Below are 23398 nucleotides of genomic sequence, written 5' to 3' on the forward strand. Positions count from 1 at the left end.
AGTGAGACGCTGGCATGCTATAAAGAGGGAGGGCTATTTTGAGACTCAGTTCAAGTAATGTTTCACAGTGGAAAAACGGTAGCACTCTGCACAGGATGTGACTTGACAGGAGTTATGGTTCAGGGGTCAGTGCCTTGGGTTTCTGTTTTCATTGCAAAAACTTGTAGTGTGAACCTAAAAAAGGCTGGCCCCTAACAAAGAAGTAAACATTGGTGTGAAATCTGGAAACTTATCTGAAGAATGTCATAGTTCAAGACTGGAGGCTCACTGTTTTAAATACATCATGGCATAGCTACATAAGAAATACCAAGTAGCTATTAAAATGATGGGCTTCCCAGGTGGCGCTAGCAGTAAAGAACCCAGCTGCTAATGCAGGAGGTGTAAGAGATGCGGGTTCAATCCCTGAGTTGGGAAGATCCCTGGGTTGGGAAGATCCCCTGGAGGAGGAAATGACAACCCACTCCAGTATCCTTGCCTGGGAAATCCCATGGACAGAGGAGCCTGAAGGGCTACAGTCCATAGCGTCACAAAGAGTTGGACACAACTGAAGCGACTTAGCGTGCATGCATATGTTAAAATGATAATATAAAACTATTTTTGGCCACAAAGAAGTATGTTCATGCTACATTCTCCAGAACAAAGAGATTATTAGAAACATAAGTCCCCATGTGTAAAATATGTGCATGGCTATATATGTATAGAAAAAATTTGGAAGGAGATTTTTTAAAAGGGTGTTATTATGTCTTTCTTTTTGTTATCTTATGAACTTATTGTAAGAATTAGTTGAATTATTATTACAAGTTGGACTGTTACGGATTTTGTGTGTATAACCAGAAACAAAAAATGAAGCAGTTCCCATTGTGAAGGGAAAGATGGTGATCAAAGGGGTCCCTGACCAAGTGGTTAAGGGTAATCCTATGGAGTAAGTATTGGGTAAGAAAGTGCTAAAGTCCCTAACTCAAGCTTTATTTCTAATATTCTCATGAAATAAAGTATTTTATTCTAAAATTATTCCCAATTGTTTATATATTGTGTTGATTAGAAGTATATATTTGGGTTCCAAAAACATCTAAAAAGTCAATAAAGGAAAAAAGAAGAAATACACGTTTATCAGTCATCATATCCACAAGTGTATTGTCGGTTAATAGGAACTAATTACCATTGAAATCTTTGGGACAAGAACAGCTGTTAAAGTAGGGGTCTAGTAAAGACAGAGAACCTGGGAGAGGAGAAAATGAAATCTGCAAGGTAGGAGATGAAAGAGCTTCGGGCACCTTGACCACGAGAGCTAACGTGAAGGACACGCGGCGGAGGCAAAATAGAAAGGTTACCACACCACGTGCCAGTGTCAGATTCATCTGCCAAGTTCAGCTTTCCTACTCCTTCAATTTATTTCCCCTCAGTTTTTCCCTGGACCGGGTATTCTGCCTAAATGCACAACATTTAAACTGCACAACATTGAGTAAATATTTAATCTAAAGGAGGTTTTTCATAAATACTTTGGAAGGGGTAAGACTATATTCAATATTATACAGTTGTGATAGGTAGCACAAAGTTCTACATCGTTATGCTATGAGTTGAACTGTGTCTCCCCAAAATCCCTATGGTGCAATTCTAACCCCAAAGCACCTCAGAATGTGACATTTTGGTCAGAGTCCATGCAGATGTAATTCATTAGGATGAGCTCACACTGGAGCAGACTATGTTTACTATGTTCAGTCTCTCAGTTGTGTCTAATTCTTTGCAACCCCATGGACTATGGCCCACCAGGCTCCTCTGTCCATGGGATTTTCCAGGCAAGAATACTGGAGTGGGTTACCATTTTCTTCTCCAGGGGATCTTCCCCACCGAGGGACTGAACTTGAATCTCCTGCATTGCAGGCAGATTCTTACCAATTGAGCCACTGGAGTGGGGCGGGCCGTTAATCTGATATGACTGGTGTCCTTATAAAAAGTGGAAATTTGGACACAGAGAGATGCATAGAAGGAGGATAATGCGAGGAGACTACAGGGAGAAGAAGCCATCTACAAGCCAAAAAGACAGGCCAAGAACGCATCCTTCCCTCAGCCCTCAGAGGAACCAATGCTGACAATGTCTCGATTTCCAGCTTCTAGTCTCCAGAAGTGTAAGGCAATAGATTTCTGTTGCTAGAGCTACCCAGCTTGCTATCCTTTGTCACAACAACTTTAGCAATCTAATACAAGGTGTAATATATCATAACCATATGTGTGTGTTGAATTCTACTAATAGGCATTTGAGTTGTGTCAGCATAAATTTTCACATGTTACCGGGGATGTCACCAAAGTTCATAGGTAAAGAACTTGCCCAAGGTCAGTCAGAGCTGGAAGTCATAATAAAATTACTATTCTGTACATATTATGTACACGCTAGAAGTTTGTATTTTCAAGTGGCTCAAAACATTTTTTTTTAACATCAATAAGGTATTAAGTCGGGGGTTTCCCCGGTGGCTCAGATGGTAAAGAATCTGCCTGCAATGCAGCAGATCGAATCCGGGTTCTATCCGTGGGTTGTGAACATTCCCTGGAGAAGGGAATGGCAACCCACTCTAGTATTCTTGCCTGAGAAATCCCATGGACAGAGGAGACTGGCAGGCTTACAGTCAAAGGGGTCACAAAGAGTTGGACACGACTAAGCAACTCACACACACACACACACACACACACAATATTAAGTTATATTTGGGGCTACTTTTAGATGGGGTGAATATAGGTAGGTCATTTAGTCCTCAGGATAGCCTTGAGAGAAATATCTACATTATAATGAAAGATAAGTTGAGTGTCTAAAATTTTAAGTCACTGCCCAAGACTGAAGATTTCAAACATAGTCTTTTCTAAGCTTGGTATACATTCACACATGTTTTAAAAGGCTTAGTACCCCTATATTTTATTATGAGAATAATATTTTCTATGCCATGAGCCTCATTATAACATTTTCACCTAGTTAATTTATTTGTGATTTCCTTTCTTCTACAATATCCTCTCCATAATCCCCTTGTCAAAAGTTATATGCAATCCAAGAAATAATTTTAAAAGTTCTCTCATTTATTGCAACCATAATGAGTCTCCTTGTACTCCACAGAGTCAAATGATCTGATTAAGTTATTTAGTATGGAGGTAATAAGATAGCAAAAATATTTTTATGGGTTGGAATGACATATTCCTTCTGCCACTCAGGGGACATGATAGGATATTCTTACTCTACAAAAATGTTTTTACATCATCGTGATATCATGTGGTCCCTACATATAAATACTTCTAAAAATATCCACTTATAATGTCGGGTTGTTTTTGCCTCTGAAAAAAATTGCATAGGGAAACCTAGGGAAAATGCTAATTTCTTGGGACCAAATGGCATAGAACTGATCGTTTCCTTTGTATTTGAAAGTGCCTTACATATTTTAAAGTATGGCAATATAATTATTCCTTTCAGATGGCCTAAGGGCTCCTAATGTCTCTTATGTTTATTATCTAACCTTGTATTAGATTAGGCTGATTTCCTAGTGATTTTAAGAAAAGTGCCATACAAAATTAATAAGTCATGTCACTGTCTTTGAAGAAAACCTCACAATAAGCTTACCCAACATGGCAATGAGTAAAATAGTGTAATAGGTAGTTAAAAATAGATATAGTTTATGCACCCATTTGCTTCCCCAAAAGTCTATAAATCAGCAGACAATGAATGCACATAAAGGTATATTTGATAAATGAAGATAAAACAAATATAAACAAGAAGGATGAGTAAATCAGAGGTCATGAATGAGAGTGCTTAAATAGATGGATAAAAAAATTAATGGGGTTGCTTATTACTGAATGTCTAGGATGTGATGTTTCAAATTTCCGAACCATCAGAGGAAAAAAAAGAGGAAGTAAACTTCCCTTGCAGTCAGTCCAGTGGTTGGGACTGCCAGGTTCCAATGCAGGGGTGCATTCAATCTCCGGCTGGGCATCTAGGGTGGCACTGTCAAAAGAAAGGAAGATTAAATGTAATCAGTATTTCTCAAACCTTTGCCCTACAGTTCAAAGAGAATGATTACTAGGGTACGTAAACTGAGATAATCCACCAGAAGAGAAAAATCACTTTATGATTTAGCATAAGAATCCATGGAAACATTGTATTCTAACATTAATACACTGAAATTTATTTTAACAAAAAATAATTATTTTTATCATTTCTATCTGTGAGTTTATTTCCAGAATAAAGTAGCACATTAATCCTATAGCTTAACACCAAATTCCAACCACATGGTACATTTTCTATTATTCCTAGGAAGTAAATATACACAGTTTGAAAAGCATATGTTTACAAAACTCTCATTACCTGATTTGTTTTCTAAAATCACACAACAGAATTTTTAAAGTGAAATCTTAAGATGTAAGTATAACATATGTACAGTGATATACTTTAGACGATAGTATAAAAAATATGTTATATTATAAAGACTGGGACCCAGTCTTGCATGAGCTGAGTCCCTGACTGAATTAAGGTGATCTGCTCCCAATCTATCTTCTAATCAAAATTAAGAGAAATCCTTTCTGGGGGAAATAATATTATCCAGAATCTCTATAAATTTTCACATTCAATGCCTGAAATTCAAATGCAAAGGAAAACCAGAGCTTGAATTTAGTCTCCCTTTTCTTGGTTTCTGAAGTTCTCTGTTCTCTGAAAATGCAGTTTTCCACCTGAAGCTTGGCACCATATGATTTAGACTCCACCACATCTGTTGCTTACAATATTCTAAAATAATATCAACTGCCACCAAGGACAATGAATTTCTGCAAAAGAGAATCTATTGATTAGGGATCCTCTCTGTGAGTTCTTGTTAAAGCTCAGTTCTAGAGTGAGGAAAAACACTACATTTGATTTAAAATGACCAGATATACAGAGAAATGGAACCAACAGGAAAAGCAGACTAGAAACAGACCCAGAAACGATTCAGTGGAGGTGCAGTAACCACCTTAGCCAAGAAGAGAAAACTTCAAAAACCACAAAGAAGAAATATAAGAACAAAGTTGATTTGTCTCTGCTTGAGAAGTCCAAAATTTGGAGGTACCAGTTATCGGGGAAAGCAGAGAGCAACACAGAATTGAAAACAGAGTGATTAGTTGAAAGTCTTTAAAAAGAGAAATTGCATCCCAGGTCCTTCATCCAGAAAAGTAATTCTTCTATCTAATAGGAGATCACAGATTTATGATGTGGAGAAATTGGATTAGAATGGCTCCAACTTAGGTTGGAAGGTAGAGTTAAGTGTGAAGCTGAAAATACTAATATTAAGGGAATATCTGCTTACTGAATTGTGGGCTCTCCAGGCCCTTATTCAACCTGTTCTGAAAACCCCAGGAATCAGGAGTATGCCTTTTCTGTCTCCCTAAGAATATTCTTCTCAGGAAGATTCTTTTGCAGGTGGTGATACTTGGGACCCCCTGAGAAATAGTCAGTTGCCAGCCAAACCATGTTGAAGTTCATAGCCAGCAAGTTCTATCCAAAAGTGATTTTTAGTGCCTTACACATTAGTGGAGAGACAAGAATCACCATATATTGGAAGAAAGTCACAAACATAAGACAGAAGAAAAAGCAAATAGGAAAAAGAAAGCAGGGCTGGGGGTGGTGCTTGGAAAGAAAGGAGATTATATTAGAAATGGAGAAAAACTAAAAGCTACATACATGTGTTTAATAACTCAGAAGAACAATTTTTTTAAACCTTGAATGCTCTACCAAGTCAAACTAAAAATCAGATATGAGGAGAGGGAATTCTCTGGCAGGTTCGGACATCATGCTTTCATTGCTGAGGGCGTTGGGTCAATCCTTAGTGTGGAAACTAAAATCACGCAATCCACGGGCAAGGCCAAAAAAAAAAGAAAGAAAAAAGAAAATGAAGACATTTTTACACCTGTAGGGATTAAAAATGTTAACTTGCTATGAAGTTATAAAACTGAGCATCCTAAGTAATTTGATTTAGTTTATGGCTTGTGTTGGGTCCTCTCCCTCCTCCAGAGGCAAAAACTGAGACAAGAATGTGAATGTTAGTAGTTTGAGAGGTGGTTCCAGAAAACACCATTAGGGGAATAGGGAAGTCTAAGAACACGTCTCAGCATTATTCCAACTAAGAGGTGAAGAAGCAGAGGTAAGTATCGAACAACACCCAACCTTCACTGGTTGAAAGCTGGTCTTACAGTACCACTGAATCATGAGCGCTTTCAATATACTCCTCACATCCTCAGAGCCAGCTCTGGCAACCAGAAAATGCTCTTGAGAAAAGAATATCAGTAATCTTTTATACTTGTAACTGGCCGATTATGTAATTTTGAGCTCTTCAAACAATCTCAGTGAAACTAAATCACAAAACTGGAACATTTTAAGAATTTCCTGAACAAAGGAAAACAGATATGAGTGAAGCCTCCTATACTGTAAAAGCTACAAATCATAGGCTTTAATTTCTTAGATCAGCTTCAGTTATAGAAATATGTCACAATTTTACTTGATACCCAGAGAACTTAAATAACATGCTGAAATTGCTTCTCAGAAAGATAAGGAAAAGTTGTTTAGAAACTGTTTAAATTCCTACGACCACAGAAGCACTAAGAACAAAGAGTGTTTTTGGAGATGAGCCAGGTAGGGCAAAGGTCTTTAAAATCAAACCATACATGCTCTGATCCTTGTTATTGTAGTTTAAATTTCTAATGAACGCTTGTCATTCTTTTGGCTGCCCACTTTCTGAACCCCTTGCTATGTTTGGGGAATTCTTGACCTAACGAGTCTCGATAGGATGAGAAACAGTCTCCCAGTATAAGAATTGAAAGTTCCAGATAATCACTTTTCTAGCTTTCTTTGCAGCCATACATGAACACATGACCAAGCTTCAGCCAATCGGAAGTTTCCATCCCAGATTTCAAACACAGGTCTAGTGATGCCCAGAAGCAGGGAGGGCAGACAGCCAGCTCTGAATGCAGTGGTAGGTGCAGCAGTAGTTGCTGGGGGCCAGAGTGATCTATGCCAGCTCTGTTTGGTGGCCTGCGAGAGGACGTGAGCCGAGGCCTCTGGTGACAGTGAGGTCCTCACTTGGCCAGATCTTTGATGTGGTCTGGGGCTTTATATCTGGCTGCTTGTTCTCCAGCCTTCTCATAAATTTTGTAAGCAGTCTAATGCATGTGTGCGTCCAGCTCTTTGCGATACTTTGGACTGTAGCCCCCCAGGCTCCTCAGTCCATGGGATTTTTCAGGCAAGAATACTGGAGCGGGTTGCCATTTCCTCCTCCAGGGGATCTTCCCATCCCAGGGATCCAACACGTCTCCTGCACTGCAGGCAGATTCTTTACTACTGAGCCATCAGGGAAGCCCCAGGCAATCTTATACCTTTCAGTAAATCCTAGCGGACACTTCAGTGAGTCCAAGTTGACTTCAGTTAGCGACAATCAAGGGAGCTTACTGCTTCAAAATTCAGTACCAGAAAGAAGGGTATTGTCAATAGCAAATGTTAAACCAGTTTGAGTCAAGGTTTTTTGTTATTTGAAGCTCAGCGCATCCCAACTGATCTCCCTGATTTTACTGAGTTAATTAGAAGAAACAGATTGTTCCAAAAGATATCAGTCTGACTCAGGACTTCCATGGTGGTCCAGTGGCTAAGGTTCCATGCTCCCAATGCAAGGGGCTTAGGTTTAACAGGAGCTATATCCCACACGCCACAACTAAGCTCCCATGCCGCAACTAAAGACCCCAAGGGCCCAAACTAAGACCTAGCACAGCCAGAGAAATAAATAGTTTTTTAAAAAAGATATCAGTCTGACTCTGAAACTCATAAATGTGATCTTTCGTCACATGACTTGTTATAATTGCTTATGTAAAATTACAAGTTAACAAACTGAATTTCCTATAATGACCATTTCATGATCTGGGTGAACTATTTTCATAGTTATGTAAAGTATTATTTGTTCATACCCAGATCATGAAATGGTCATTATAGGAAATTCAGTTTGATAACTTAACAGTTTGTTCATAAGTGGTACATCAACTCACTAGCCTTTCGTTGGTTAACCCATCACAACACATCCTCGAAGGGTTTGCTTATCAAACAGAATCTTCACTAGCGCCTGAATCTTCCCTACAGCCCCTGAGAATAAAACTTCTGACAGCAGATCCAAACACCGTGCAAAGTTTTGCTCTTAACACAGTTTGCAAACCACATCTATTTCTTTGGTGCCAAAGATGAACTCATCAGATCACCATTCAAACATTCATGGGCCCTCCATATTGGGATTTCTGATCATGTGACCCACTACTCAGAATACCTGGACACTCTGAATTCTTTTTCCACTTTCAGCTCTTTGCTAGATGAGTCCAAGGCCTGGGTAAGTCAGGGCTAATCTTGACAACTCTTGAGGTGGAACATGTCCAACATTCATGGGGTGCCTCACTGTCCTTGCCTGACAAAGAACACACACTCCCTTTTCGTGTTGCAGTCCTTCTTTTGTGTACCCTCTGCCCTTAAAATCCATCCACATCCAAATTAGAAAGGCAGACGGAGTGGAAATGCTGAGTCCTACCTTGAGGTTAGCACTAATGGGAACTTTCTCTGTCTGTCCTGGCTGCTCTAACAGAATACTATAAACTGGCTGGCTGATAAACAACAGGACTTTATTTCTCACAGTTCAGGAAGCTGGGAAGTCCAACATCAAGGTGCGGGCAGATTTAGTGCCTACAGAGGGCTTGCCTCCTGGTTCACCCTAGTATCCTCTCAGGGTGGAAGGAGAAACGGAACTCTCTGTCATCTCTTTCATGAGGGCACTAAACCCATTCATTAGAGATTTCCTTCATGACCTAATCACCTCTCCAAAACCCTACCCCCAAAGACCACCACAAAGGGGATTACATTTCAACATGGATGTTGGAAGACAAGGTTGTCAATAACAAACCCACGACATGGGGGTATGGCCAATTTTGAGTTAGTGTCCACTTAGTCACTTGGGATCTACCATGTTCTTTTCCTGAGGGAGAAAGGGCACCAGGAGGGCACAAAGGAAAGGGGAAACTGGGAATGCCAGACACGATGCAGAGTACTAACCACGATATGGCCACAGCAGTGTGGCAAATCTAATGCAGCAAGCTCCCAGGAGCTCTTGACCTGCTGGCCAGGCCTTCTTGGCCCAGACTGAAGATGGCCCATTTAATCTAGGATGCTCTCTTGCTTCATGGTGATACAGATGGCTTTCCAGGTGGTGGGAGTGGTAAAGAACCTGGGAAGATCCCCTGGAGGAGGGCATGGCAACCCACCCCCCCACCACCCCACCCCCCCAGTATTCTTGCCTGGAGAATCCCATGGACAGAGGAGCCTAGCAGGCTACAGTCCATAGGGTCACAAAGAGTTGGACACGACTTAAGTGACTTTAAAAACCTGCCAAGCAGCAAGTAAGAAACAGAGTTTATTCTGGGAGTTTCTTATGGGACAGCTTCCATGCAAGACTGCCCACATCCTGGCTCCACTCCTGGGTTTATTATTTGCAAGCCTCCATCTTTTATTAAAGCCTTCCCCCCACCCTCCCGCTTCAACTGTTTCAGCCTTCTTTAGCTGGGCTAGTTCAAGGAAAGAGATCATGAGCCAGGGTTGGGCTCAAGAACTAGTGGTGCAAGAGCACCTCCCTGTGGTTGAGTGGCAGGAGAGCAAGAAACTTTAGCTCCTGGATATCCCCGAAGCAAGAGAGAAAAGCAAGGAAATGATTTGTGCTAAGTGTAAGCTTTGGAGTTTGTAGGTGACATTTTCCTTAGACCATCGTTTCTTTAGTGCCGAAGGATTATAGACCATGAGGTCCGAGGTGCAGAGGATAGCCACTGAAGTTTTTGTTTTTTAAATCTTTATTTATTTTATAGAAATATAGTTGATTTACAATATTATATTAGTTTCAGATGTACTACACAGTGATTCAATATTTTTCTAGGTTATACTCTATTCAAAGCTATTATAAAATGTTGGCTACATTCCCTGTGCTGTACATTACATTCTTGTATCTTTTTTATCTTTAGTAGTCTGTACCTCTTAATCCTCTATATCTAGCTTGCTCCCCTCCCCCCAGCCCTTCCCCTACTGGTAACTAATTTGTTCTCTTTAAGTCTGTTTCTACTTCATTTTGTTTCAATTTTTAGATTCTACATATAAATGATAAGGTATAGTATTTGTCTTTCTCTGTCTGACTTATTGCAGTAAGATCCATCCATGTTACAAATGGCAAGATTTCACTTTTTGGCTGAGTGTGTGTATATATTCTGTGTGTGTATATATATACATATATATACACCACATTCTCTTTATTCACCTGTCAGCTAGAAGGCTGCTTCCGTATCCTGGCTATTGTAAATAATGGCACTATGAGAGTTCCCTGGTAGTCTAGTGGTTAGGATTTGGCACTGTCACTGCAAAGGCCCAGTTGGGAAACTGATATCTAACAAGCCACAGTGCAGCCAAAAAAAAAAATGCTGCTTTGAACATTTATCTTTTTAAATTAGTGTTTTCATTTTCTTTGGATATATATCCATGAGTGGAATTGCTGGATCATATAATAGTTCTAGTTTTAGCCACTGAAAAATTTAAAACCCTGAATATAATTTAGCAGGAACACCATCACAGGCAACCTGTTTTTGTTCTGTTGCTAAAACTATTGGATATATGCCAAAGTTAGTCTTTTTTTTTTTTTTTTGTCTGACTGTATGACAAGAAAATAATGTTTAATCAATGTGTGAATCAAATGGTCTCCACTGGCACTATTAATCTAGAAAGAAATAATTGCATAGTTACTCGTAAGAGGAAGGACATTTAGTCTATACTTTCAAATGGGACAATCATTCTAAAGAGCTGTTCACTGGTAAAATTTCTCACCAAGTTAGTATAGATTATATGCTATGTCATAAAAGATAGCGATCATGAAGTTTTTTTTTTCAGTATTTGCTTTTAGAGAAAAATCTTAAAACTTGTAGGGACTTCTGATGTCAGAAAATTATGAAATGTTAAGAGTATATTTAGCAATCAGGGTGACTTAGCTCATGGTAATTGGCATATGTATAATTATAATTAGCATTCCAGTTATTTAAACTGAGATATCCTTGATCAGGTTGAACATACTGTGAATAGAAGATCTCTTTTTCCAAGAAATAAGGTGCAGACAGTCTTTGGAGAATGGCCTCACTGAACTGGTAAGTTAGCTTTCTCCGGATTTTGATGATCTCCCCAGTTCTTCCATAATTCCTCAGTGCTCTGGCCATTTTCTGGTAAGTCATGGTCTTCCGGTTGCCTTTTCTTTTTCCCCAGAGTTGGGCGAGTTTTTCTTTGTTTTTTGATACAAACTGAAAGATGCCTTTGGTTTGATCTATCCACTGAATACAAGATGCCATCTCTGGATTACACAGGGATTCGTGAAGGTATTCAAAAAGTCGGAGCTTCTTCCTGCCTAAAACAGAGGAAAAGAGTGTCACACTTCACCATGGCCCTCCACGGAACCCCTCCTCAGGAAGGATTTGTTGAGTGAATACAGAACTGAAAGTCCATTGGGACTGGTTTTCCTCCTATTCACTCTCATAGAATGTATTTATGGTATCATTTTATGGGACTTGGCCTATTGCAGTTTCAAATGAAACTTTCTTTGTTGGGGAAGTTGTCCAAAATTTTGTGGTCCCTCATTGGAAAAGGGAAGCACGGAGCCGCTTTACCCCAGTCTCTCATCTGTCATGTGGCCTTTCTTTCCAGTTAAATCTTGACTTCTAGTTTTATGTTAAACTGTCTACAGGACAGGACTAAGCAAAATGTACTACAAAGTTAGTGGTTCTGAAGCAAAGTTTCAGGATTTCCTCAGTGGTCTGGTGGTTAAGACCTTAACCACCTTTCAATCTGCCTTTCAATGCAGGGGATGTGTGGGTTTGATCCCTGGTCAGGGAACTAAGATCCCACATGCCACAGAGCAACTAACACCCAACACAAAAACAATAGTTGTTTTTTTTCAAAAGGAGAAGTCTCAAAAGACATTTCCAAAAGGCAACTCATTTGAAGCAGCTTTATTCAAGTAAGTTAAGTCAAATGAGGTAAAGAAGGTGAACGCATTTTGTAAAATGTAAAGCAATGTGCAAATACAAGTGAAATCAGTAATAGACTTATGTAAAAATGCTAACTCTGGTTCTGCATAATTACTTGAAAAAAAATAGAAAAAAAGCAAAGTTGAAATGCCAAAATATCTTCATGACATTCTGACATTATTAATGAGGAACGACAACGAGCATTGTGATGTTTTTCATGGCTGTGAATAAAACGGTACTGCCAGAGTTTTTAATCTCTTTAGGAACACAGCCCTTTATATTTCAGAGTAACTAGAAAGAAAACTTTGAGAAGATTTGCTGTGATTTTTGCTTGGTTGGTCGATTGGAGAACAAAGGTGACAACCCGTTTTATGACTTCTGGATTGGCCTATAAACCCCATGTCCCACCAGATCTGTCAGTAGCGAAAAGTTCCATGGCCAAATTCCATTTTCCTCTTGAGAAAGTAGAAGAGTGGATTCCCAAACTGCTTTAAATAGTCTCTGGGGTGTAATACTCATACATCGGTCATCATTCATCCAAAAGCCTCAAAGATTATCTTTTGTGTTTTATTATCTTGAGTTTATGAATTGAGAAATGAAAGGGACTTACCAAAAAACACATTATGAATTAAAGTCACAGACTTAAATAAGCTCTCTGGCTCTCATCCAATGGTCAAATCAATTATAATAGATCCTCATCTTTTAAAGTTTGTTTTCGATTTTGAAAAAAAAAAGATGTTTGAACTTTTACATATTGAAAATAAAGGTATATGATAAAAAAAAAATCCAAACAGAAGCACAAACTGAAAGTAAAAATTCAAATCTAGTCTGCATATCTCTAGAAAATAATTTATTTTTTGTATATATAATCATATGCATATTGGAGAAGGGCATGGCAACACACTCCAGGATTCTTGCCTGAAAACCCACAGACAGAGGAACCTGGCGGGCTATAGTCTATGGGGTTGCAAAGAGTCAGACACAGCCAAGCAACTAATACTTTATCCTTTAAAAGTGAAAATTAGCATAGTATTTTGTACTTTTTCCAGTGTATAATATATCTTAAATAAATCATTGAGCCATATAGAGACTAGCTATAGATAGAGGAAATACTAAAGTGTTGACAACAGTTACTTCTGGGGGATAGCATGGGAAGAAAGAACATTTTTCAGTATTCTTCACATACTTCTGAATCATCTGAAATTTTCATGAGCATTTTTACTCTTGAGTTATGGAATTACAAAGGATTAAAACCGAAACAAAAATGGTATTCAGAGCTCATTCTGCTTCAATACTTAAAGTATGTCCTTTTGCATTTTAATAATTATATATGTTCTATTTGTGTGTGTGTGTGTGTTTGTTACTTAGGCATGTACGACTCTTTGCAACCCTATAGACTGCAGCCCCACCATGGGATTCTCCCCTGGACCCTGGAGCAGGTTGCCATTTCCTTCTGCAAAAGGAACTATAGAAACAAAGAAAGTGAAGTCACTCAGTCTCCCAATAATGAATTCTTGAAGTATTTAGAAATTTCATTGTTTCAAATGTATCACTGCTTCAGGTGGGTGACAACTCTAAAAACAGAAAATAGTAAATTATATTTTCCCTAATTGCAAAGACCCAAAACATCAGTGAAAAGAAGTTTGCTAAAAAAAAAAAAAAATGTGACGGAGGTAGAAGCATTATTGTCCTAATACTAAATTACTACCATTATTCAATATTTAGTAGTAATATTCAGTAGATTTACTTTACTTATGTGATATTTTACATTATTCCTTTCTGGATTAGAGTATTACTGCATAGTAAGATTTTATAATTCTAGGATACAGTATACTGTTTTAAGGGAACAAAACTAGTTATCTCAAAAAATATTCATTTAAAATAATTTTAAATATGAACATGTAAAATAAAATTAGAACATTTTCTCATAGATTTACAAAAATAAAGTAAAATGGACTAAAGACTTAAATGTAAGACCAGAAAGCATTAAACTCCTACAAGAAAACATAGGAAGAATGCTCTTTGACAAAAAGTATAGCAATATATATATTTTTTCATCTATCTCCTAAGGAAAAGAAAACAAGAACAAAAATAAACAAATGAGACCTAATTAAACTCAAAAGCTCTTGCACAGCAAAGGAAACCATCAACAAAACAAAAAGATAATCTACTGAATGGGAGAAAATATTTGCAAATGATATGAATAAATGGTTAATATCCAAAATATGTAAATAGCTCAAGCAACTCCATATCAAAAAATAAACAATCCCATTAAGAAAATGGCAGAAGACCTGAATAGACATTTTTCCAAAGACATACAAATAGCCCCAATAGGCGCATAAAAATCTTCTTATACTCAACGTTGATACTGATTAGAGAAATGCAAATCAGAATCACAATGAATATCATCTCACCCTATCAGAATGGCTATCATCAAAAAGACAAATGGGACTCCCCTGGTGGTTCAGAGGCTAAGACTCTGCTCTCCCAATGCAGGGGGCCCAGGAGTGATCCCTGGTCAGGGAACTAGACCCCACATGCTGCAGCTAAGACCTGGCACAGCCAAATACGTAAATGAAAATAATAATTTTTAAAAAGACCACAAATAACAAGTGTTGGCAAGAATGCAGAGAAAAAAGAGCACTCATGCACTGTTGGTGGGAATGCAAATTGGTAAAGCTGTGTGCAAAACAGTGTGGAGCTTCTTCAACAAGCTTAAACTAGAACTACCAGTGACTCCCCTGGCGGTCCAGTGGTCAAGACTCTGTGCTTCCAATGCAGGGGGCTCAGGTTCCATCCCTCGTTGGGGAACTAAGATCCCACATGCCATATGGAGTGGCCAAAAGATAAAAAAAGAACCACTATATGACCCAGCACCCAAAGAAAAGGAAAACACTAATTTGAAGATACATGCATCCCAATGTTCATAGCAGCATTATTTATAATAGCCAAGATACGGATGTAACCTAAGTGTGAATAAACAGATGAATGGATAAAGAAGATGTATATATGCATACATTTGAATATAACTCATCCATAAAAAAATAAAATAAAATTTTGCCATTCGCAACAAAGTAGATGGACCTAGAGGGTATTATGATAAAATGAAAAGTCAGACAGAGAAAGACAAGTACTGTATGTTATCACTTATATGTGAAATCTAAAAAAAATTTAAAAGTTTAAAAATTAACAAATGAATATAGCAAAATAGAAAGACTCACAGATAGAGAATAAACTAGTGGTTACCAGTGGGGAGAGGGAAGGAGGGAGAAGCAAGATTAGGATAGAAAATCAAGAGGTGCAAACTACTATGTATAAAATAACTTACAAGGATATAGTATGCAGTACAAGGAATACAGCCTATATTTTATAATAATTTTAAATGGAGTATAACCTATAAAAATTTTGAATCAGTGTGTTGTAAACCTGAAACTAATATAAGTCAACTACACCTCAATTAAAAAAATTAAAAATATAAATTTAAAAAACAAAATAATTTTAGCTATGATAAGGTATCATTTTTTAAATTGCAGTATAAAGGTGTGATACATCTTACATGTCTTTGTATTTAGTAGCTGTATACTGTCACAAACAACATTGCAAGGAACATCCTAATACATATTTACGTACACGTATGCATCCAAGGTATTTGAGGAAATATCCATAGTACTAGACTATAAGCATAGTGATTTATGTGGGTTTTCTAACTTAATTTTTACAGCAATCTTACAATCTGTGTACAATTATTATTATTAGCTTTTCTTTATTTTTTGAATAAGAATACTGTGGTACAGAAGGTTAAATGCTTTGGCCAGGCTCACATAATTAACCCAGAGTTCACACTCAACCACTGAGTCATAGAGTCACTAAGAATCGAAAGATAGGAACATTTAAAATTTTGGCAGGTATTGCTAAATTGCTTTACAAAACTGTACCAGTTTATACCCCCTTTAATAATGCATGTGAAAAAAAAAAATAATGCATGTGAGTGTGTGAGGCCCACGTCTTGGCCAACACAAGTTATTAGCCTACTTTAACACTTTTTGCTTACCTGTTAGATGAGATCACTTTCAATTTATGAAATCGGGATTTCAAATTTATAAAATAAAGTTATTATTATGGAACTTGTTTTCTGTGGAAAACTTAATAGAGAAGATGATTTCTATCCCTAGGGCTTCACAATTGGAATAAGATTGCTAAGACAATTTATGGAAAACTTATCCCTTCTATACCTAAAATTTATATACCTTATTCTTTTTTTTAATGGAAGTATAGAAGATGTATAATATTATTTAAGTTATAGGTGTACAATATAATGATTAACCATTTTTAAAGGCTATATGTCAATTAAAGCTATTATAATATATTGGCTATATTCTCTGTGTTGTAGAATGTAACCTTGTATCTTACTTTATACATAATAACGTCTTAATTCCCTACCTTTATATACCCCCTCCCCCCGCTGGTAACCACTAACTTGTTCTCCATTTCTTACATACTATTCTTTTTTATTTTAGGCCACACTGGATGGCATGTGGGATCTTAGCTACTTGATCAGGGATCAAACCCGTGAGCCCTGCATCGAGACTACAGTCTTAAGAACTGAACCACCAGGGAAATCTCCTTATACCCTATACTTGAACACAGATTTATTTGAGGGAATGACACTTTGCACCTTCACAACATCTCCATGAAGCAAAAGGAAAGCTCATTCAAAATAAACAGCTTGGAGTCTTTTGTCTGTCAGAGTTAAGTTATTCTCAGTTGTGAGAAAAGAACATTTTTCAAGTCATTTCCAAACTCAGATATGAAATTCCCTAAATGCTGCTTTGATAAAGACTTGGTTCTTTTGCAAGGAGTGATATATCCACATACCTTTTCCTCCCTTTTGCTGGAGAAGAGCAGGTTGTACCAGCTGGTTTTCAGGGATGTTCTGCAGAGATTGATGAAGGTTTCCTTCAAAATAGAGGTCCGCAGAACTGTTCTATATAAATAATGTATCAAGATGTTAAATGGGACTTTCTGTGCGGCCACCAACTGGTGGCCAAAGTCAAAATCTGAGGCAAAGAGAATGTTCAACAGCTCTCAAACCAAGAGCACTGCCTTCAGTGGCTATCTCCCAGGAGAGAGCTAGCATCAAACCCATATACAGAGAGTGCCAAGCAACAGAGGATACTCTGAGAGTATCCTCAGAATTGAGAGGAATTCTGTATTCTCCCTTCCCGCTGATAAAGGAGAGTGGGTTACTTTCCTCCTTTCCCCTGAAAATGACCAGCAAGAAAGATTCAAAAGAGTCATTAGTAGAAATGGAGGTGCCAGCAAAAAGGGAAGACAAGCTTCCATTCCTGAACTGGATGCCCATCTAGGCAGGACGAGAAAGGCGAGACAGGTGGCAGTTGCGGGAGGGCAGAGCCAAGAGAGGCGGCAGGAGGGAAGGGCCTGAGCGGCCACCATGACATGTGGCAAAAAGATAGGGCAGAAGGGGCGAGACTGGAGCCACCCCTATACAGCCGGCAGCGAGGTCCCAACCCCAAGAGGCTGTGCAGTGCATGCTGGGGGTAGAATCTGAAGAGGAAGTAGGGTTGCCCTAGCAACTAAAAATATTAAGCATCCTATAATTTACCTGGTAACCCTAAGGGGAGGTGAGAGAGGTTAAAGTGAAACCAAAACTCCCTCTTAAAAGAAATGTCTTGTTGGAGAGACGCTGACAGTACAATTTACAGGGACATTTGACCTAGCATGATTGGAGTTAATGACTGAAAAAAAATGAAGGCTACTTTATATTTATACTCTACTATATTAAGACTGTTTGATAAAATGGATACATCAAGAAAACAATGCAGAGAATTCCCTGGCAGTCAAGTGGTTAGAACTCCACACTTCCGTAGCAGGGGGCATGGATTCAGCCCCTGGTTGGGGAAATAAGATCCCACATGACATGACGTGGCCAAAAAAAATAAATAAATAATAATTTTTTTTAAAAAGAAAACAATGCAGAGGAATACACAGAAGGAGAGATGGTAGGGACACTTCCATTTGCAGAAGGTGCTAAAAGAGAAATGAATTGGTCCAATATACACAGCTAGCCCTGAGCTTGGGAGGGGAAATGAAGCAGGTTAATACAGATGTAGGTAAAGCCAGTACAGGGAATGTTTTTAGGGGAACCATAGCTTTCCTGCAGTTTTCTGGATGGACTGAGAAGCACTGACATGAGAACCCTAAAATACCTCCTCTTTAGAGAATCATTCAGACCTGTCTGAAATTAGATGAAGAACAATGATAAAGGGGAGTTTCCTTCTTGACAGCATTGATGATCCCCCAACTTGCCTGCCAAATTCACACCCCAGGTGGCCCCAAGTGAGCATTTTCAGTCAGTGCCGTCTTTAAGCTGGTTTCAGCTAGCATACACCAAGGGAAGGCTGGTGTAAGTAGGAAATGTGCTTGTTACTGAGGGATGACAGTCTCCTGGTAAAAGTACTCACTATTACTGTTCTCCAATTATAGATGGGTTCCTCTGCAGGCTGCATACCATAGCTGTTGGAATTTCCTCTGATGTGAGAACGGTGGTTGATAAAAGCCAGGTAATTTTTGTAATCTAATTTAAAAACAGAGAAAGAAACTGACAAGGTCAAACTTTATATTTGTGTGTGTGTGTGATAATAAATGCTTAGGTGATTGATTGTGGCACTTTTATATGTGAGACACTAAATTTATTTAGGATAGAGAATAGGCAGATCTGTCTCCTTATGTAAAAGAAGTGAAAGCAAAGAGCAGGCAAATGAGGGGGCTTCCCAGATTGTTCTAGTGGTAAAGAGCCCACCTGCCAATGCAGGAGTCATAGAGATGTGGGTTCCATCCCTGGGTCGGGAAGATCCCCTGGAGGAGGGCATGACAACCCACTCCAATATTCTTGACTGGAGAATCCCATGGACAGAGGAGACTGGTGGGCTACAGTCCATAGGATCTCAAAGAGTTGGACACAACTGAAGATACTTAGCATGCACACATACAAACAAATGGGATCTAATTAAACTTAAAAACTTTTTGTACGGCAAAGGAAACCATCGACAAAACAAAGACAACCTACAAAACGTGAGAAAACATTTGCAAATGATGTGACTCACAAGAGATTACTCTCCAAAATATATAAAGAGCTCGATGTAAAAAAAAGATTAAAAAATGGGCAGAAGACCTGAACTGACATTTCACCAAAGAACACATAGAGATGGCCAATAGGCACATGAAAAGATTCTCAACAGTGCTAATTATTAGAGAAAAGCAAATGAAAACAATGAAATATCATCTCATGCAGGTCAGAAGGACCATCATCAAAAAGTCTACAAACAATAAATTCTGGAGAGAATGTGGGAAAAAAGGAACCCTTGTACACTGTTAGTGGGAATACTAATCTGTACAGCCCCTATTCAGGATAGGGATTCTCAAAGAAACAGGATAGAGGATTCTCAAAAAAATAACTAGCATAAGATTCAGCAATTCCACTCCTAGATATATATCTGAAGGAAATGAAAACTCTAAATTCAAAAAGATACATGCATTCCAATGTTCACAGCAGCACTGTTTACAATAGTAAAGACAGGGAAACAATCTAAGTGCCCATCAAGAGACAAATGGATGTGGCGTATACATACATGAACATTACTAAATCATAAACTATGAAATTCTGCAACTTGCAACAAGGGTATATCTAGAGAACATTATGCTTAGTGAAGTAAGTCAAAGACAAGTGCTAGATGATATCACTTATATGTGATATCTAAAAAATAATACAAAGTAGTAATCTAAAAAATAATACAGACAAAACAGAAAGATATTCTCAGACACAGAAAACAAGCGTGTGGCTATGTAAGGGGACAGGGAAGCCGGGAAGGACAATTCAGTGGTATGGGATAAACACACTACAATGTATGTATGAGAAAGATAAGCAACAAAGATATGTTGTACAGCACAGAGAATTATAGCTATTATCTTAGAATAATTTATAATGGAGTGAATCACAATGTTGTACACCTGAAATTAATATTATAAATCAGTTATGTTTCAGTAATAAAATACAAAACTAACAAAAATTGTTTAAGGTGGATAATCCTGTTTGATTTCTGCCTTTAGAACTGATCCTAATGCACTGGGTAAAAAGGATCTTTTCTGTTCAAGTTGTTATTCTCATGTGTGTGTATGTGACCAACAAGCCATTTGATGTACTTGCAGAAGGGGACTGACATCTTTACCTGGGGAGTACTGAAAGTCTCCAGTTGAATGCTGCCTCAGTACTTCAAAAGCATCTTCAAATGCCTGACCCAGCTTGTCTTGTTCAACACAAGCCTGTTAGAACAATGGCCGGACTCTGGAGTTAGGAAATTACCAGTTGAACTTAATTTTGCCTATTTAAAAGAGGGCTTCTCAACCACAGCACAACCTATTAGCATTTCTGGTTGACTGTCTCTTTTGTAAGGGGTTGTCCTATGCATTGTTGGGTGAAAAACAGCATCCCTGGTCTTTACCCACTAGATGCCAGTGTCAATCCCACTGGTGACAACCAAAAATATCTCAAACATAGCCAAATATGCCCTGGAGGACAACATCAAGCCTGGCTGAGATCCACTGCGCTACAATATAGTATCTAAAATCAGTGCTCATTTTATAGTATGGTATTTAATGTCTCATAAATTTTTAGCAAGGAGTCAGCTGTATAGCAGAAGACTGATTTAGAAAAAGGAATCGAGGAAGTATGTTTTATCAAACAGAATCGGGCTCATTATTTAAAAAATGAAATGTTTTTCATTTCAAAAGCATGTCTCCAAGACCTAAAATTAAACTGTTTTGCAACCATCTCATACCCTTATTAATCTAATGAGGAAAAGTAAAGATGATTTTTAAATGTCAACTTACCATGCTTCATTAAAAAAGTGACAATTCTGAAAAAAATTAATATATATAAAACAAAATTAGTGTTTCTATTTAATTTGCCTCTGAATTAAAAAAGACTTTAAAATATTTTCTGCATATACCTTATATAAATTGAAAGTACCATCTGAATTTTGATGAGTACAAAATTTCCTTTCTACAAAAATTTCCTATGAAGATTTATGTTTGCTTTTCTATCATTATAAAATTTCTTTTAAAAAATATTTATTTATTTATTATTTATTTGGCTGCACTGGGTCTTAGTTGCAGCATGTGGGATCCAGTTCCCTGACCAGGGATTGAACCTGGACCCCCTGCATTAACCACTGGATCACCAGGGAAGTCCTCCAAATTTCTTCAGTGTTAAAATAGCTAAATATGTATCGCTGAATCACTTTGCTATACACTTGAAACTAACACACTGTAAATATACTTCAATTAGAAAAAGAGATTAAAAAAAATAAAATAGCTAAACAGAGTTAAGCATGCAAACCACTTAACATGAGAAAACAGAAATAATTCGAGTATCTTTAAGTATGTCAAGTACTTCAAAATTCCTGTAAGTATTAAAAAGTTCTGGAAATGAAAATCTTTTTAACCTTAGCAAGGCTGTCCATTTATAACAGTGATTTTGTTTTTTAAATTTCTGGCGTCATATAGACTTCTGAAAATCTGGTCAAAGACATGTTTTTTCTCTCACAAAATGTGAATTTACAAATAAAATGTACTCTACGAAACCCACCTGTAGACTTTCCAAAAATCCTACGTTAAGAACCCTGGTCTATAATTTTACATCTACTTTCTTATCTCTATAAAGTAAGTTTTGTTTTAAATAGTTACCATACGGACCCACATTAAATGTTTTAAAACTTTCGGTTCTAATAACCACACAAAAGAAACAAATCCACTTAAGAAAGAGCCGGTGGTGGATCTGCATTGCTTACCACTTCAATTTAGCACACCAAACCACACTGTTAATACAAGTTTTTAGAATTTATCCTACAAACACAATGAGCTTTCTCTTTAATATTTAACCTTGCGTAAGATGATACACTCTAATACTATTGCTAAACATATCCATAACATATCAATATAACATGTCAAACATCAAAATTCTGTTCTGCTCTTTGAAATCACTATGTCATTTAAAAGAGCTCAGCCATAAAGAATCCGCCTGCCAATGCAAGAGACCCAGGTTCAGTCCCTGGGTTGGTTGAGAAGATCCCCTGGAAGAGAGAATGGCAACACACTCCAGCACTCCTGCCTGGACAATTCCATGGACTGAGAAGCCTGGTGGGCTATAGTCCACGGGGTCGCAAGGAGTAGGACACAACTGAGCGGAGAAGAAAAGAAGAGAGAGAAGAAAACGTGAGAAGAAAAATCTTTTAAGAAAGATAACTTTGGGAGGTGATGAATGTGTTAACTAATCTTATGGTGGTAATCCTTTCCCAGTTTACATGGGTGTCAAATCATCATATTGTACACCTTACACAGTGTTATACATCAGTTATATCTCAATAAGGTTGGGAAAAAATACAGCTTCTCAATGTGGAAGATGTTGAAAAATTTAGCAAAAACTTAAAAAAAAAATCCACAAATAATTTGAACTATGACTTCTAATGGCTATTACCAGTACAGGTATTTTTTAAAGGCCATATCAATAACTTTCAATTAATTATGACTCATAAGCACCAAAGGAAATATCTACCTAGGTGAGTGCTGTACTTCGAATTAAATACTTATATGAAACTACTCCCTTTGACTAAAATATCTCCCAAAACAATCATGACTCTTTAAAGTAGCAAACCCAAATGGAAGAAAAAAAGCTTGAAAACATTATCGATCACTTCAATCAATTAACATGTCTAGTACCAGAACAGGCAGTCAATGAGAAACACTCATTAGGTCAAATAAAGAAAATTAATTGTTATTACAAGGAGTTTTGAAAAGCATAAACTAAACCACTTACCAGGAAGACACTTCAGCCCTTTACCAAGTTCTTTCATTAATGTCAGAATCGTTAGGACAGAACTGTCAGGAGCTCTCTGACAGAGTTGCATTAAGTAGCTGTTTTTAAGGAAGTGCTACAAAAGGGGATTTTTTTTAAAAGATACAGTGCCTTCATTATTTCTCTTTCATGATATGGCCAGTAGACACCAGGGGCTATTATTTTGAAGTGGCACCGACTATTTGTATACTATGGGCCAAAACCATTAGAACAGACCCCATGAACCCCCACCCCACCCAGCATAAGTTGTGGCCCCGGGACCCACACAACCCGACTGGGCACCTCTGATCTGTACAACCGTTGTTCATATTTCTTTTTTTAAAAAATTATTCTTCTGTAAAAGCTAGAAAATTAAATTTCAAGTATATTAGCATAAATAAATATCAAATATCTAGGAAA

General features: G+C 37.8%; 1 protein-coding gene across 3 annotated transcripts; it reads right to left on the reverse strand.

The window, feature by feature from the left end:
* Positions 1–3746: 3746 nt before the first annotated feature.
* Positions 3747–23044, reverse strand: SPIC (Spi-C transcription factor). 3 transcript variants are annotated; one of them, XM_061125540.1, is made up of 7 exons: positions 22961–23044; positions 20977–21002; positions 20316–20431; positions 18552–18664; positions 16945–17053; positions 11126–11450; positions 3747–3979 (listed from the first exon to the last, which is right to left on the reverse strand). In XM_061125540.1, exons 4-7 carry the CDS (start codon positions 18594–18596, stop codon positions 3772–3774), a joined length of 687 nt encoding a protein of 228 aa, XP_060981523.1. In that variant the 5' UTR covers positions 18597–18664; positions 20316–20431; positions 20977–21002; positions 22961–23044; the 3' UTR covers positions 3747–3771. The 3 variants fall into 3 exon arrangements, with proteins under 3 accessions (XP_060981523.1, XP_060981521.1, XP_060981522.1); XM_061125538.1 differs by having other exon boundaries at positions 3748–3979; positions 20316–20409; XM_061125539.1 differs by lacking the exon at positions 3747–3979 and having other exon boundaries at positions 9847–11450; positions 20316–20409; positions 22961–23043.
* Between the last annotated feature and the right edge of the window lie 354 nt (positions 23045–23398).

The sequence above is a fragment of the Dama dama genome, chromosome 22 (genome assembly GCF_033118175.1).
Source record: "Dama dama isolate Ldn47 chromosome 22, ASM3311817v1, whole genome shotgun sequence".
NCBI lineage: Eukaryota > Metazoa > Chordata > Mammalia > Artiodactyla > Cervidae > Dama > Dama dama.